This window comes from Xyrauchen texanus, chromosome 4 (genome assembly GCF_025860055.1).
Source record: "Xyrauchen texanus isolate HMW12.3.18 chromosome 4, RBS_HiC_50CHRs, whole genome shotgun sequence".
Classification (NCBI taxonomy): Eukaryota; Metazoa; Chordata; class Actinopteri; order Cypriniformes; family Catostomidae; genus Xyrauchen; species Xyrauchen texanus.
The window spans coordinates 52,319,514-52,336,357 of NC_068279.1; the positions used below are offsets into that span (position 1 = coordinate 52,319,514).

At 37.3% G+C, this 16,844-nt stretch overlaps 1 protein-coding gene across 1 annotated transcript in view; it reads left to right on the forward strand.

The window, feature by feature from the left end:
• ythdc1 (YTH N6-methyladenosine RNA binding protein C1) overlaps positions 1 to 16,844 on the forward strand; it is a 79,617-nt gene that overhangs the window by 28,896 nt on the left and 33,877 nt on the right. Inside the window, 2 exon segments of the mRNA XM_052119063.1 lie at positions 7,817 to 8,115; positions 14,521 to 14,884. Of these exon segments, the coding sequence (XP_051975023.1) occupies positions 7,817 to 8,115; positions 14,521 to 14,884 (663 nt within the window).

Below are 16,844 nucleotides of genomic sequence, written 5' to 3' on the forward strand. Positions count from 1 at the left end.
AACATAAATTATGATTTTTAAAAGAATATTTCAGGTCTGTAGGGCCATACATTGGAAGTGAATGGGTGCCAAAAATTCAAAGCTCCAAAAAGCACACAAAAGCATCTTAAAAGTAAACCATACAACTCCAGTGTTTATTCCATATTCTCAGAAGCAATATGATAGGTGTGGGTAAGAAACAGATAAATATTTAAGGCATTTTTTGCTTGTAATGCTTCTCCCTGCCCAGTAGGGGGCAATATGCATGAATTATGTGAATAAAAAAAAAACACAAGAAGAAGATTTTATGCAGATTTTTGGAGCTTTTGAATTTTGCCACCCATTCACTTGCATTGTATGGACCAAAAGCAGTGGTTCCCAACCTGCCCTGGAGGCCCCCCAACACTGCACATTTTGGATATCTCGGTAATCAAAAACACTTGATTCATCTTAGCTCATTAGTGGAGACTCCTAGACCTGAAATTAGTGTGTCAGAAAAGGTATATATACAAAATGTGCAGTGTTGGGGGGCTCCAGGAATAGGGTTGGGAACCACAGGCCTACAGAGCTGAATTTAATTTTTTTTCTAAATATCTTCGTTTTGCAGAAGTCATACACATCTAGGATGGTAGAAGGGTGAGTAAATGTTGAGAGAATTTTCATTTTTGGGTGAACTATTCCTTTAAGTAAATATATTTATGGTTATTTTTTTTAATTTGTTTTCTCCATGGAAAAGTATGCAAAAGTTTTCCTACTCCCTTAACCTCTTCCCAATCCTGTAAAATTAGCCTAAAACGCCTAATCAAGGCATACCCAAAGTAAATTTAAAGCTGTTCTTGAACCGTTTGGAGTACATGCATGGTTTTGGTCACATTTGAAAGGGGACGCTCTGAAGTTTTTTCTCCAGCAGTCAGAATTACTGTAAGTGCTACTGATTTTGAGTAATAGAAGTTTGAACACAATGAAATAGAATTTTCTTTTTCCGCCTGAAATTTTTTTTGCATACAGATGCCTGCAGATGACTATAACTTGTAGCTATTAGCTTGAGAACACAATGGGATCACAGCATGAATCCTTACCTAGTCCAGGTTCAAATGTTATAACAATATCATAAAAAAATGAATATTTTACACATGTTTTTCTAAGGGTACACCCAGGCGTTTTACAAAAGTGCCTTTTGGATACTCCAAAAGGTCACTTTGGAAACCTAGGACAAAAAGGCTGCAACTTTTGAACGCTTCAACGTACAGTCATAATTGTGGGCTCTAATGAAAGATGACACTTAGAGCTATCATATTCCATATCCAGATCCACTATTAGTTTTGCTGACACAGAGTAACTGATGCATAAACACATTAGAGTGCCTTTTCCCTTCTTGAAACTAAATGTTGTGCATATAAAAGAGTCAAAACTAGTGCTATGGTGGACAATTTGTTTATATAAAAAATACACAACAAACTATTTACATTAATTTTTACATAAAGTATTTACAAACCATTATAAAATTGTACATGTTTCTAGCAACATGCCAGTCATTGTAGCAGTCACATTTGTGTACAAAGCACATAGGCACAACACAGGAGAGTACTTCACTGGTGTCTTTGCATGACACTGCCTGCACTTCAGACCGACCAGCTGTGCAAGATTTGGTGATGTGCAACAGCCTGTGATGTGCTCTTCGTGGAGCAGGAGATACTGGTCTGGCTGTGGATTGAGACCCCAACTCTGCCATGCTCCTCAGCAAGGGTCTCTCTGAAAGCCCTCCTCTCTTGATGAGGTGCTGTCCTGCTGCTCCACTTTATGTGGCCGCTTGCTGAGTGGGGGATAATAAATAAATGTAATTTACAAAGCTAGACACAACTTCTCCATCTTTTCTGTATTCTATATATATATATATATATATATATATATATATATATATATATATATATATATATATATATATATATATATATATATATATATATATATATATATTAGTTTTCTTTTCGAGTGTGTAAAATGTATTATTGTATGTATATTTACTGTAAATACTGTATACTTTGCCAATGTACTATGGAACAAAGAGATGGGCCTACACCTCCCCATGAATTCAGCACTGTAACAAATAGATGGCCCTACACCTCCCCAAGCATTGTAACAAATAGACTCTCAAACACAACATATATTCTTATTTTCAACTTATATTTATTGATTTATTTACTATATATATATATATATATATATATTTTACAGTAAATATACAAAACATCTATATAGCATGTCAATAGATCTGAAACAAACAATGAACTAAAAACACGCACAAACGGTTCAAACACTCACTGAGGAAACACAGGACAAAGGGTAATTACAAAATGTGTATTCATTATTCAAACTAAAGCTTATTTATGCGAATATACAGTAATATATGTTATAAACACAAGAAAACACTTACTTGTCCAGAGCCGTGTCTCATCTCTCCATCTGCCTCTGAATCATCTGTATTGTTTTCAGAAATTTCATCTCCAAACTCAGAATTCTGACAATGAATGCCTTCTTATATCACATCCTGGGGTGAAAATCCTGTTTTTCAAGGTCCTGCTTTCACCATATTTAAATCGCCAAATGTGTAAACAGTTCCAAAGCAGCTCTGCATGCATTTACGCACGGAGGCGCACAGCAGGGGTAAACTCGAGGAAACTTTAGCACAGGAATAACAGAGCCGCCATCTAATAGTTCCACTAAAGCCGCGATATCACTGTTTTCAGAATTTCATTGGCTATACGATGCGCCAGTCATTTCCACTCTTCAATGTAATTGGTTTGATCAGTAAACAAAGGAAAGTGGGTATGCCCTTACACTCTGACACAGATGGTGGTTGGGTATTGAAGGCTGTGGACAGGACATGGAAGCTCCTATTGGGTCAAATGAGGTGTCAATCGAAAGGCCAGAGTGCGTGCTTCCATTTTGATACCGGATATAGGAAATGTTTACATCTGAACTGAAGTTATTACGGTAATATGTGAAAGATTAGGCACAGCTGCCAGGTGCTTTGAAATGATGCAACAAGAGTCTGTGGATATTTATTGATGTAATACTGTGATTTGGACTAAACATTTTACTTGATTTGATCATTTGGACATTTGACAATGAAACAACACCGTTTTTGTCGGGAAGTTATGGCTCAGTGTACAACTATGAGGCATCATAGGTGAGTTGCCTAAATTTTGTTATTGGTTGTTTATATGTTGGTGGTCTGACAAAGATATAGATTGTACCTGCTGTTGTGATTGTATCTTAAAATGGTTTATATCAATAGAAAATCAAGAAATGTAGCTTTCCAAAGATATGTGGCATGTGTACCAATGTAACACACAGCTGTTTTGTTTATCGCATACTTTTATTTTGTACATTTAAGGGCCCGTCCGCGGGCCTAGATTTCCATGGTGTTAAATATATTAATTAAATAAATAGGGATGTCCCAATAGAGATACTGGTATCGGAATCAGGTCCAATACTTGGCTCATATACTCGATACCAGGCTCCGATACCACAAACCGATACTATCTGACAAACGAAGATCATTCATTCAGTGTAAAAATGAAATCCATGATCTGTGTATGAGAATATGGAATTTGTGTTGTTCACATGCAGAGATTCTTCTGTTCATGAAAACCTTAAATTAGCAAAAGAATGCTTATTGGTAGATGACCTTTACATCTTGGTTTTAATTTTGAGTTGCTGAAACCAATCAAGTCTGAATCAAGTGCTGAAACTCTTGGTTTTGTCTTTAGTGATTATTTTATCTAGATTTTTTGAAAACTGCAACATTGCAAAAACATTTTTACAAAAAAACAGGTATCGGACTCCGTATTGGCGAGTACTGAAAAAGAAGTAGCGGTGCTTGTACTCGTTCTCCAAAAAATGGTATCGGGACATCCCTAGAAATAAGTGTCCTGAGATATTTCACCAGTCTCTGTGACAGCTGTAGATTTTGTAAACCGCAAACAAAAATGTGTCTGCGGACCACGGTCATTTTCACCTGGCAGTCATTTTGCTTGTTCTCATAGTTGTATTTCAAATGGATCATTGAGACTATGATTCATAATATTTGTCAGTTGAGGGCACAATTGTGCCACTGTTGAATATGACAGCCACAGGAACAAACAATGCTACTCTTTTGCTCCGTATTGGTCTCATAATTATCTTTGGAGGGTGTTGCTAAGTCAATGGCTCAGTCACGTGAAAGCTTCAGAATGTTGAAATCGCTTACAGCACCTTTAATTTTTGTTGTAATGTACTGTATTGTGTATCATAATTTAATAGCAATTATTCACAGAAAACGATGCAATTTAATATTTAAAAAATGTTTATCGATTCGAAGCCCAAATAAATAAATATACATTTTTGATCTAGTAATTCTTCTATATGGATGTGCAAAAAGTAGGGCTGTGTATTGTAAAAAAAAAAATCAATATCGATACCGATACCTTGACTCAATACCAATTACTAAACTTTACGTTTTTAGTTACTTTGTTCGGTTGGAAAAAACAAACTCAGCTTGAAAACGATGAACACCACTGGTTGGATAATAATAGTTTCTATTATTTTACAGGCTGCAGAGTTGCGTTCACAATAAACTGCTCTGTGGAAATAAAGTGAACTGAACTCAAAGCACCTCTTGAACTGAGATGTCTGAGGTCATTTGCAGCACTCATAAAAAATTTAAATCAAAATGTAGAAACAAAGTGTGAGATCTTTTAGATCAGAGACTGCACGCCTCTGTATCAGCGCATCATATATGCCCATTTACGGCTTTTCTGTCATCTGTACTTAATAATATAATAAAGAGCGTTTCTTCAAACTTGTGTCTATGTCTTATATGGGCAAATCATTTTTTATATTAGAAAGAGAAAAAAAAAAAAAAAAGAAAAAAAAAAAAATGTCCAGAGTGCTCAAGGAGTTCAAAAAAGTATATGAAGGTGCTCTTTGGGGTCGAGAGTTCAATGTCATGTGGGGGAGGTATATTGACGGAGGTATATCTTTTGATTTGGGGAGGTTCTTTTGATGAATTGTTACAATTTTATGAGTACTTGAATAATAATGATAGGAATATAAAATTGTATATGGAACATTCCAAAACGACTATTAACTTCTTAGATCTAACTATTTCTATTGGTAAAGATGGGAAACTCCACACTACTGTATATCGCAAAACAACAGATAGGAACACCATGTTAAAAGCAGATAGTTTCCATCCAAATTGGCTAAAGAATAATATACCTTTTGGCCAGTTTCAACGTCTTAGATGGATTTGTGACACAGATAATGAATATGAAGTGCAAGCTAAAATTCTGTCCAACCGATTTTTAGAAAGGGGCTATCATACAGAGATTATACAAAATGCTTATAAGAAAGCCCAGGCTATCTCTAGACTAGAGTTATTCCAGAAGAAGAAAAAACCATCCGCTTTACAAAATCAGGCCTATTTTGTGACAGAATATAGCTCCTTGGCCAATTCCATAAAAAGAATTATACATTCAAATTGGAATCTTATTAAGAGTGATCCTGTTCTTAGAGAAGTATTTTCTGCATCTCCAAAAATAAGTTTTAAGAGGGCTCCAACTCTACTGAGATAGGCTAGTATCTAGTCATCTTCCTGCCGAAAAACGGACCACCTGGCTTAACATACATTTAAAAGGAGTTTACAAATGTGGGTCTTGTAATCATTGTTCTAGTATGAAAGAGTGTAAAGAATTTTTTAATTTCAAGACAGATAAAAAGTATGACATAAAGACATTCATTAATTGCAATACCACTTTTGTGGTATATAGGTTATCATGCATATGTGGATGCTTTTATGTAGGCCGGACCAAGAGACGTCTTAAAGACAGAGTATCTGAGCATAAGAATGCCATTAGAAAAGCCAATTTAGATTACCCTATGGCAAAACACTTCCAAAAGCGTGCACAATAGTAACCCAGAAGGTCTAATGGTTGAGGGTTTAGAAACGATTAAAAAGAGTATTCGGGGTGGTGACCGATTAAAATTACTTCTACAGAGAGAAACGTTTTATATATATGAATTACAGGCCACAGTATATCCTGGTTTAAATGAAGAAATAGATTTCAGCCCTTTTCTGTGATTTTTTTTTTTTTTTTTTTTTTGTTGTAACCACCTCCCAGTGGACCTTCTCTGTATGTGCAGGCTATTTGTCATCCAGGTGTTTCCAATTAGCATCTATAAAAGAGGAAATTGTTTGTTTGGAAAATATACCCTGAAGAAGGCTGTTTGTGCGCTTCTGCGTGGGTTGTATCTTTTCCCCACATGTTTTAATTATTTTTTCTATCATGATATAGCCAGTCCAATAAAGGCTTCTTTATTTTCCTAAGAAGAGTGCCTTGGATTTCCTTTTTCTAAATTTTTTATATTAATTTGATAATAATAATAATAGTCCAGTAATAATAATTTAATAGATTAATCGGAAAACGAGCCAAATATCGTCATGACATGGTCAAAGGCATCAGCTATTGGCAATCACTCTGACCGTCATTGATTCTGAGATCATTGTCTATTTGCTCAACCCGAATGTGCATTTCTCTATAAATTAACAAAATGTGCAGACAGTCTCTTGCTGGTTTTTCCGACACATTCAGAGTCATTACCACTTTTCCCTGTGTCGCTCCGGCTCGCTTTGTGCGTGCGCTTGCAAAAATTGTATTTTAAAGGCTCGTTATTACGGTTTAGTATTTCTCTGTAATGTAGAACAGTGTTAGCAATGTTACTGATAACATTCTTTCTCAGCCCTGGAACTCAAACCATTTTCTGATACTAGTTTTTTCCTTGATGCCTAAACACAGCCAAATCACCAGCACTTTTAGATTTGGGCACATCTAGCATGCTACATGCTTATCAATGACGTTGACGAGATTAACCCCTTAGGTATCGAAATTTGGTACCGAATGACAAGACATTTTTCGACACTCGATTGTTTAGAGGCAATTCGGTCTGTGCCTAAAATGTATCGAACTCTATACCCAGCCCTAGCAAAAAGTTAGTTTCACACTCTGCGCATTAGACCACAGCTTTGTAGACATTACCGTATTTTACACATTGCACTTGCATATATTATGAAAATAAGCACTAGCGAGAGACAGACAATGATGACTCTTAAGACTTTATAGATATTACAGTTTCATATTCTGCTAAAGTAGGATTTTTTGTAAAGCTTTGAAACGATGTGTGTTGTAAAAAGCGCTATACAAATAAAAATGACTTGACAGTCAGTAGACAAGAGCAGTCTAACAATGGCAAGCTCTAATCTGATAGGTTGGCTTTAACCAATTTACAAAAGTCAGGATGCACTGGTTTTTGTTAGTCTCCCGGGAAGTTATGTTTACAAGCTTTTTAGGAAATATGCTTTGTTTTCTAGTTATGTCTGTCAAATAGGGGTACTTTATACCTTTGATATGATGCCATTTCTGACTAGATAGTCTTCCATATTTTCCAGTAATTCATCTAGTTATTCGTTTTGCTTTTCAATTTATTAATTGAAAGGATAGAACATTCAAGTAAATAATTTACACTGCAGGGGTTCATCTTATGAAAAAGTCTGGGTAGCGCTGAAAAAATGTATACCTTATTGCATGCTGGGCTATAATTTCATTATCGTCATTTTCAAATGTTCCTTTACCTTAAACGTCACGTAAATGAAACTAACTGGATGGATGATTTACATATCAGTCAATTAGTCTCTACTGGTCTAAGTGTTCTAGGCCAGAATAATGTAAGTAGTAGTAGTAGTCTGGCTCTTTTGGGGCTATTTCCACTAACCCATCTCATTTAACTCATGTCTCAGGGTCTAAAAGGAAGAAAGAGCGAGGAGACAGCCAGGATGCAAAACGGCTCAGATCCTCTGGGCATGCCAGCAGACAGCCATTAAAGAGAGCCCCCCCTTCTGCTGGATCAAATGGCAAAAAGAGCAGCAACCCCAGAGGAAGACATGCCCCTGAAAATGTGTATGATGAAAGAAAGAACCATGCTGGAAGAGGGGATGCATCCCGGGGGGATCATCCTAAAGGATATAGTGAAAAAGGCCTGTCCCGCAGCAGAGACTCCCAGAGACGAATCAAACCCCTGCTGCCTGAGTTGACCGAGGTAAGAGAGATTAGTTACAATGCACATTCAACCAAGGACATGCTGTGCTTCGCTAATAAACATTCCTTAACAGAAAAGCTTTCTTAAAACAGTGGTGTCATTGCCACAAATAAAAGTCCAACCTGCTTTATTCCAACTTGCAACAGGTCCCGATCCTATTCCTCCTCTCTCTCTCACCACAAAATGTGCCGTCACTCTATTATCTCTGAAGAAGAAAACATAAAAAATAAGTAAACCAGTAAAAGCTGTAAACTCTTGGCATTAGTAATTTTTGTTCTCTGAATATTGTTGGGAGTTGAGTTTAGGTTCTGCATTGTGAATTTGTGTAATGTTACACTGCAGAGGTCAAATGATGTGGTTTATATACATACATACATACATACATACATACAGTGCATCCGGAAAGTATTCACAGCACTTCACTTTTTCCACATTTTGTTATGTTACAGCCTTATTCCAAAATGGATTAAATTCATTATTTTCCTCAAAATTCTACAAACAATACCCCATAATGACAACGTGAAAGAAGTTTGTTTGAAATCTTTGCAAATTTAAGACTAAGTTTCTTTTTTTTTTTAAACCTCCATCGCCATAATTTGCAGCTAGTTGGATCACATTAAGATCATAGTGCAGAAATACGGTTTAACCTAGCGAATATAAGCAAACTGTGCCCCAAGCTTGGCAAAATGTAATTAGTGTTGTCTCGAGGCAAAAATGTCAGTAGTTAGTACAAATACCAGTGAAATTTTATGATTCTCAATCAGGGATGCAAAATTCTGCATTTTGAAACCAAAATTGGTCACTTCTGTGATTCGTGCATATAAGAAGAGTTTTTGTTTTGGAGGGAGGGGATTGGACTACCAATCCCCACCACGTGATTGATTACAACTGTGGATAATCGTGTGCTTTGCAGCCACGGCCCTACCGAAGCAGATCGCTTGATTGTTTACAGCTTCGGCTAATTGCACGCTTGTCTACAGCACAGCATGCACAGTAAATTTGTGTCTAACGGAAATGGAGCATGAAGGCCACAGAAGTGGCACTTGTGAAACAAACGGCGATCTGGGTCCGGTTGCACCAGCCATACGTAAGTTACAACTTTATCTAGTTCTGGCGTAAATGAGCACTAAGTCATAATTTACGCACTACAAAATATTTGAGTGTTGCACCATTAAACATAAGTAGGACGTAACCCTACGTATGAACAAAATATTTACGGAACCCTCCGACTAGGGGTTATGGTTGGAATAAAAAAATCTGACTGATTTAATGACATCAATGAGCTCATGTTTTGCGTGACAGACGTCAGTCCTTTAGACATATATGTTGATGTTGATATTTACACTAGTTTTCATTTACAAGAGAGAATATTATGTAAAAGAAAAGAAAAATTGCTTCTTAGTGGCTCTTCAGCAGGAAACCGATCTAACGGTGCACTTTCTGGGGTGCGTTGTCCTGTGTCAAGTTTCATCACTTACAAAATATATAGGATATTAAAATTAATAAATGTCAGTTTTTCCAGCCTATTGTAGTAGTATTTATTTATTGCCCCATATAAATAATTTAGACAGTTCATGAATAATGTTATTTACATAGGCTAAATATACTATTTATTAACTCTACTTTTATTACGTGTTGTAGTTCAATGGCAATATAATTTATTACAGCTGACAGTCACGTGAGCAAACAAGGTTTAAACATCAACTGTAACAAGATAAAACTAAAATGCATGGCTTTTCAACACTTCTATGTACAAATTTGAAGGCTGCTATTGGATCAAAATGGGTAAACGTCATTATGAGACTACGCATTACTTTATAGAGAGCTTATGACCGACTAGCTAAGTCTTGCCTTAAGAACAATTTGGTGTAACCAAATTAAGCACTGACTTACAGCCGTGGCCAAAAGTATTGGCAGTGACATTTTGTGTTTTGCAAAGTTTGCTGCTTCAGTATTTGTAGATTATGTTTTCACATGTTTTTAAGGTATACTGGAAAACAGTGATAAGCATTTCATGAGTTTTAAAGGCTTTTCTTGCCAAAAACATTCAATATATGCAAAGAGTCAATATTTACAGTGTTGACCTTTTGTTCTTAATAACCTCTGCAATTCGCTCTGGCATTTTGGATATCAGCTTCTGGGCCAAATACTGACTGATGGCGATCCATTATTGCCTTATTAGTGCTCGGAGTTGATCACAATTTGTGGGCTTCTGTTTGTCCACTCTGCTTTTGAGGATTGACCACAGGTTCTCTACGGGATTAAGATCCGGGTAGTTGCCTGGCCACGGATACAAAATATCAATATAATGATCTCTGAGCCAATTCATTATTACACTTGCCTTGTGACATGGTACTCCATCATGCTGGAAAATGCACGGATCATCACCAAATTGCTCCTGGATCGTTGGGAGAAGTTGCTCTTGCAGGATGTTTTGATTCCATTCTTTATTCATGGCAGTGTTTTTGGGCAGAATTGTGAGAGAGCCCGCTCCCTTGGATGAAAAGCAACCCAACACATGGATGGTCTCAGTATGCTTCACTGTTGGCACGACACAGGACTCGTGGTAGCGTTCACCTTTTCTTATCCGGGCAATCGATTTTCTAGATGTCCCAAACAGTCGGAAGGGGGCTTTATGAGAGAAAATAACTTTGCACCAGTCTTCTGCTGTCCAATCCTTGTACTTCCTGCAGAATTTCAGTCTGGCCTTGATGTTTTTCTTGGAGAGATGTGGATTCTTTGCTGCCCTTCTTGACATCAGGCCATTGTCCAAAAGTCTTCGCCTCACTGTGCGTGCAGATGCACTCACACCAACCTGCTGCCAATATTGAGCAAGCTCTGCACTTGTGGTGACACGATTCCATAGCTGACTCCTCAGGAGGAAATGGTCCTGGCTCTTGCTGGAGACACTGGGATGTCCTTTAGCCTTCTTCACAGCAGTTGAACCTCTCTCCTTGAAGTTCTTGATGATCTGGTAAATGGTTCTTTCAGGTGTAATATTCTTTGCAGAAATGTACTTGCATGTGAGTTCATTTTGATGCAAAGCGATGATGGTTGCACGTCTTTTTTAGAGGTACCCATTGCTAACAAGAACACAACGATTGGAAGCACTTCTTCCCTCCATTTATAGCAATCAGTCTGCTCTTATAATCCAATCAGAATGATGGTGATTTCACCTGACTAGTACTTGTTCACACTTTCCCAGGTGCTGCTGATATGATTATTGAAATTATGTTAGCTGGTCATTTTGTGCCAGGGGCAAGAAATTGTGAAATTTAGGTTTTTGTGATAGTTAATTTGTTTTGTCCAATGAAGCTTTTTGCAATTATTTAAAATGCATCTGATCAATCTGCACAATAATCTAGAAACAATGTGAATCAACACCACAACAAGTGGTGGAGTGGTGGTGGTGTAGTGGTCTAAGCACCATAACTGGTAATCTGGTTATCAGAAGGATGCTGGTTCGAGCCCCAAAGCCACCATCATTGTGTCCTTGAGTAAGGCACTTAACTCCAGGTTGCTCTGGGGGGATTGTCCCTGTAATAAGTGCACTGTAAGTCGCTTTGGATAAAAGCGTCTGCCAAATGCATAAATGTAAATGTAATGTAAATGTACAACAACTGAAGCAGAAAACTTTGCGAAACACTAAATGTATTTCACTGCCAATGATTTTGGCCACGGCTGTAGTTACAAACTAACTAGTAGTTACTTAGCCCTTAGTGTGAACTTTTACATCTCAACTTGAGACCTTACGGAAAGCTGGTACAACCCTACCCTGGCACATGTACCAACCGACTGAATGAAAAGGGGCATGTTGTTTATTCACTTCAGCATTAGCATTGTTCATTAAGGAGAGAAAGGTGTGGAAGCATCCTCGGCTCCAAGTTTTTGCCTCACAAATTATGTCTTTGAGAATACAAAGCAACAAGAACTATTTAAAAACTCTCCAAATTTATGAAGAAATATTGAATGCCTCGTAATTTCTTTTAAGTAAATATTACCTTATTGTTTCCGAGTGTTTTGGCCTGGCCAAAAAAAAGTTGCTATTCTAATATTTTGTTCGACCACCTTTAGCTTTGATTACGGTGCACGTTCGTCATGGCATTGTTTGACAAACTTATGCAACGTCACAACTTTTATTTCTGTCCAGAGTTGCATTAATGTTTGGCAATCTTGTTTGGCAATCTTGTCTTGATGATGGGAGATTTTAACCACTCTGTAAAGTCTTCTCCAGCACATCACAAAGACTTTCAATGGGGTTAAGGTCAGGACTCTATGGTGGCCAATTCATGTGTGAAAATAATTCCTCATGCTCCCTGAACCACTCTTTCACAAATTGAATCTCGACATTGTCATTCGGGAATTTGCTCGTGCTGTCAGGGAAGAAAATATCGGCCCAGTCTGAGATCCTGAGGGCTCTGGACCAGGTTTTCATTAAGGATATGCATTCAGCTTTCTTTCAAACCTGACCAGTCCCAAAGTCCCTGAAAAACATGCCCACAGCATGATGATTTCACCACCATCACCGCAGGTGATAAGCGGTGCCTGGTTTCCTCCAGACTTGATGCGTGGAATTGAGGCCAAACATTTCAATATTCGTTTCATCAGACCATAGAATCTTGTTTCTCACACACTGAGAGTCCTTAAGGTGCTTTTTTTGCAAATTCCAAGTTGGCTTTCATGTGTCTTGCACTGATAGCCCATAAAGCCCAGATTAGTGGAGTGTTGCAGTGATGTTAGCTTTCTGCAAGTTTGTCCTATCTCCACACATGATCTCTGAAGCTCAACCAGTGTGACCATCGGGTTCTTGGTCACTTCTCTAACCAAGGCCCTTCTCTCCTGATTGTTCTGTTTGGCCAGCTCTAGGAAGAGTCCTGGTTGTTCAAAACATCCATTTAAGAATTTTAGAGGCCATTGTATTCTTGGGAACCTTCATTTCAGCTGGCATTTTTTTTTGTAGCCTTCCCCAGATCAGTGCCTCGACACAATCCTGTCTCTGAGCTCTGCTGGCAGTTCCTTTGACCTCATGGCTTGATTTTTGCTCCGACATGCATTTTCAGCTGTAAGACCTTAGGTGTCTTGTGCCTTTCCAAATCATGTCCAATCAATGGAATTTGCCACAGGTGGACTGCAATCAAAGTGTAAATACATCTCAAAGATGATTCAGACAAATGGGATGCATCTGAGCTAAATTTCAGGCGTCATAGGGTCTGAATTCTTATGTCAATGTGATATTTCAGTTTTTTCTTTTTAATAATTTTGCTAAGTTATAAAAAAGTTTTTTTTGCTTTGTCATTATGGGGTATGGAGAATAGATTGATGTGAAAAAATTATAATAATATAAATAATTTTAGCATAAGGCTGCAACATATAATATGAGTGGTCTGAATACTTTCTAAATGCACTGTATATTAATTATATTAATATATAAATTTCATCCTATAATTGATCTTTAAAATATAAATAATCTATTTTCCATAAACATGAGCCTGTTTACACTTGGCCACTTCATACATTGATAGCATGATAGCTGTCCGATCATGAAAAGACCAGGTGTAAATACCCTCCAAAACACATTTGAGATGGATTGCAAATTTAACACTGACATGAGCACAGCTGACGCACATGATGCATCATCCCTACAGCAAGCGCAGAGGGGAAAAACACACAGCGTGCCCATATACAGACAAATGAGCGCAGAGACGCAATTTATTGCCATTTGTGTGTCGAATTAACAAGATTTTATGGTGTAACGTTGTCAGTGGAAAGGAGGAGGCGAGAACCGGCTTGACGATATAAATAATGGTTTAATGATAAACTTAAAAGAAGACCCAAACACACACATGATGGACATGTCCGTAAACGATCTCTCTCTCCCTCACGATCCCCTGCAGTCGACCTTTATCCCTCACGGAGGCATAATTAGCCTAATACGGGACCGGGTGTGTAGGATCACGACCCGGCCCGCCCTCCACCCTGCCACATTCCTCCCTCGTTCTCTCAGGCTGGGGAGCCCCCGGCCTGACGTACACCCCCCCCACGTCTAGTCTGCCGGCAGGTCATCCCCCATCTACCTGGACGAGGGAGGGGACAAGGGGAGGGAAACAGAAATAATTAAAATGGGGGCAGGGTACTTCCTGTAACAGTGTAGTACCCCCCCCAAAAAACTGTAAAATTTTAAAGAGGGAAAAGGCCAACGCAGAGCGACAGTGAGAGAGAGGAGAGAGAGATGATTAACAGATGATTTTTTTTATTTATTATAATTATTATTGACTAATCTGTCAATTTCTCTAAAGCTAATAATCTGAAAATGGCTAAATATTGGCTGAATATTCAGTCTGGCCAACATATCGGACTATCACTATAAAATAGCAAGCTTTATGTATAATATACTCTTGTTTTCAGAAGATGAGGACTAGTGAGGACAGCACGGGCAGAGCAAGCCGCTCCCCCAGAGAGGAAGAGGCTCATTCAGAAGAATACGCATCGGAACAGGAGACGGGCAGCTCTGTGGCTTCCTCTGAGGGCAACCGGTCAGATGTTGAGGAGGAAGAGGTCATGGAGGAAGAAGGAGAAGAGAAGGAAGTGGAAGAAGAGGAAGAAGAGGAAGAAGAGGAGGAAGAGTATGAACTAGAGGAAGAGGATCCTCGGGAGGGAAATGAGCAGAACGACTATGATACTCGCAGTGAGGCCAGTGATTCCCAGTCTGAGTCTGTTTCCTTCTCAGATGGAGAGTCTGTGCATTCAGCTTCAGGCTCAGAGGCATCAGGTATGAGCTTCTGTAGCAGTCTTACAGCTTGAAATGTGACACTAATATTAATCTTTCTTCTGTAAGTTGCAAAAGAAATTCTGTTCCAAACTTTATTACAGTTCCTTAACCATTCTGTCAATTATTCTTTTAGTACTTTTGAGGCATACTTATTTGGAAATAATATTTGTAATTCTAATTGGATTTACTGCCCTCAGCAGCCTGTTGCCAAAGATGAGATCATCTTAGATTTCTACAGAGCAGATACAACAAATCATAAATAAATGTTATACAATTCTTTTCAAATTATTGGTGCAATAATTGTTACATTACATGATTTGCAAATCTAATCTTGCATATTCTGCGATTTACATACTTTACCATCTGTGTCACGATGTGAATTTTTGATGGTACGATTATTGTGTCTGCAAATTTACCTATTATGCAACAATAATAACCTCCACAATCATATCACAACTTAGTTTTATTGCAGCATTCATTAGAACATGCAGTTAACGTATATATATTCCTAGTTTTAACAAAACAAGATGGTAAATTACTTGTATTGAAGTTTTTGCCATTTTCTCAATCAGCCCTCTGACACCAAAACGTACTGTACATTTTCAACAAAAAAGTATGTATAAATAAAATACATTTTAAGTATCTGAATATTGTTTTATTTTATTTATATATATATATATATATATATATATATATATATATATATATATATATATATATATGTATATATTTAAAGATATATATATATATAAATTTTTAATATTTAAAGATAACTATGTATAATTATTTCATCTTTCTATATTTAATTATTGTTATATGAGGGGCTTTCTCAGCAAATATTTGTATATTCAAAAATATTCAGATAATTAAAATGCATTACATTATTGTGGTAGAAGAGTTAATCATTGATAAGACCATTCAAAAAGTGGCTTTAGAATACAATGTATTGTTCATAAGACAATCATTGGCATGCAGTTCACAGCAATCCATTTCACAAGTGAATTTGTCAATCGGTTGGAGATTTGTTATGAGGGCTTGTTCAATACCCGTCAATGTACCCGTCAATGCCTGTCAATGTACACCTGCGTCAGACATTTTTTATTTTTAAGCCAGGGAATACTACAGATATATTTTACAATAATGCCAAGACATTATATTCATTACAATGCTTTGGAGTTGTTTGAGGTACAAAGAGTATTTAAATAATATTTTAAAGTGCAAATAGGGGCTTTATATACATTAAATTTACACTTATGTATAAAAAAAACTTGGCAAGTAAAAGAAACAGATTAATCAGAAAATATTAACTTAAGTTATCAAAACTGTGAAAACCAAATAAAACATCTTTTATAAAGCAAAGAAAAACCAGTTAAAATAGAGGTACGTACACAGATACAAAATGTTCTCAAATACTATAGCGTGGACAACAAAGGTGAGGGGCAGATTCATCTACAGCATTACAGGAGCAGCAAAGTGGATTTATTTCAGGGAGCATGTTCCTTAAATAAAGATTGACTGGGTAAAAATTGTGTAACAGTTTAAAGGACCTCTTAACCTTGTTGGTAATTCAATATTTGTGAAGTAAAGACCATACGACCTGCGTCAGACATGCTTGTGTCGCGTCTCGGGTGTGTTGCGTCATAAAAGTAAAATGTTTAGGTCACTGTGTCGGAAGTTAAATATAGTTTAATACTCAATCTTTAAACACATCTTGAGATCCCTTGGTTCGGATTTGCACTCCTTCGTGTTTTGAACACAAGAACGTAATGCACGTTTGTGTCGTGTGTCCGCTGACGGGTTGTTAATGTTTTGTTCACTGTAATAAACTGTGTTGCTCACACAGCTGAAATTTCACTTACTGCCTTCTGGAGTAAACAGGTGGTACTACAAACTTGCATTTCTCAGGAAAGCATTGCGATTAAATACGTTAATTTTTTTACACGTTATTTTTTGTAAAATT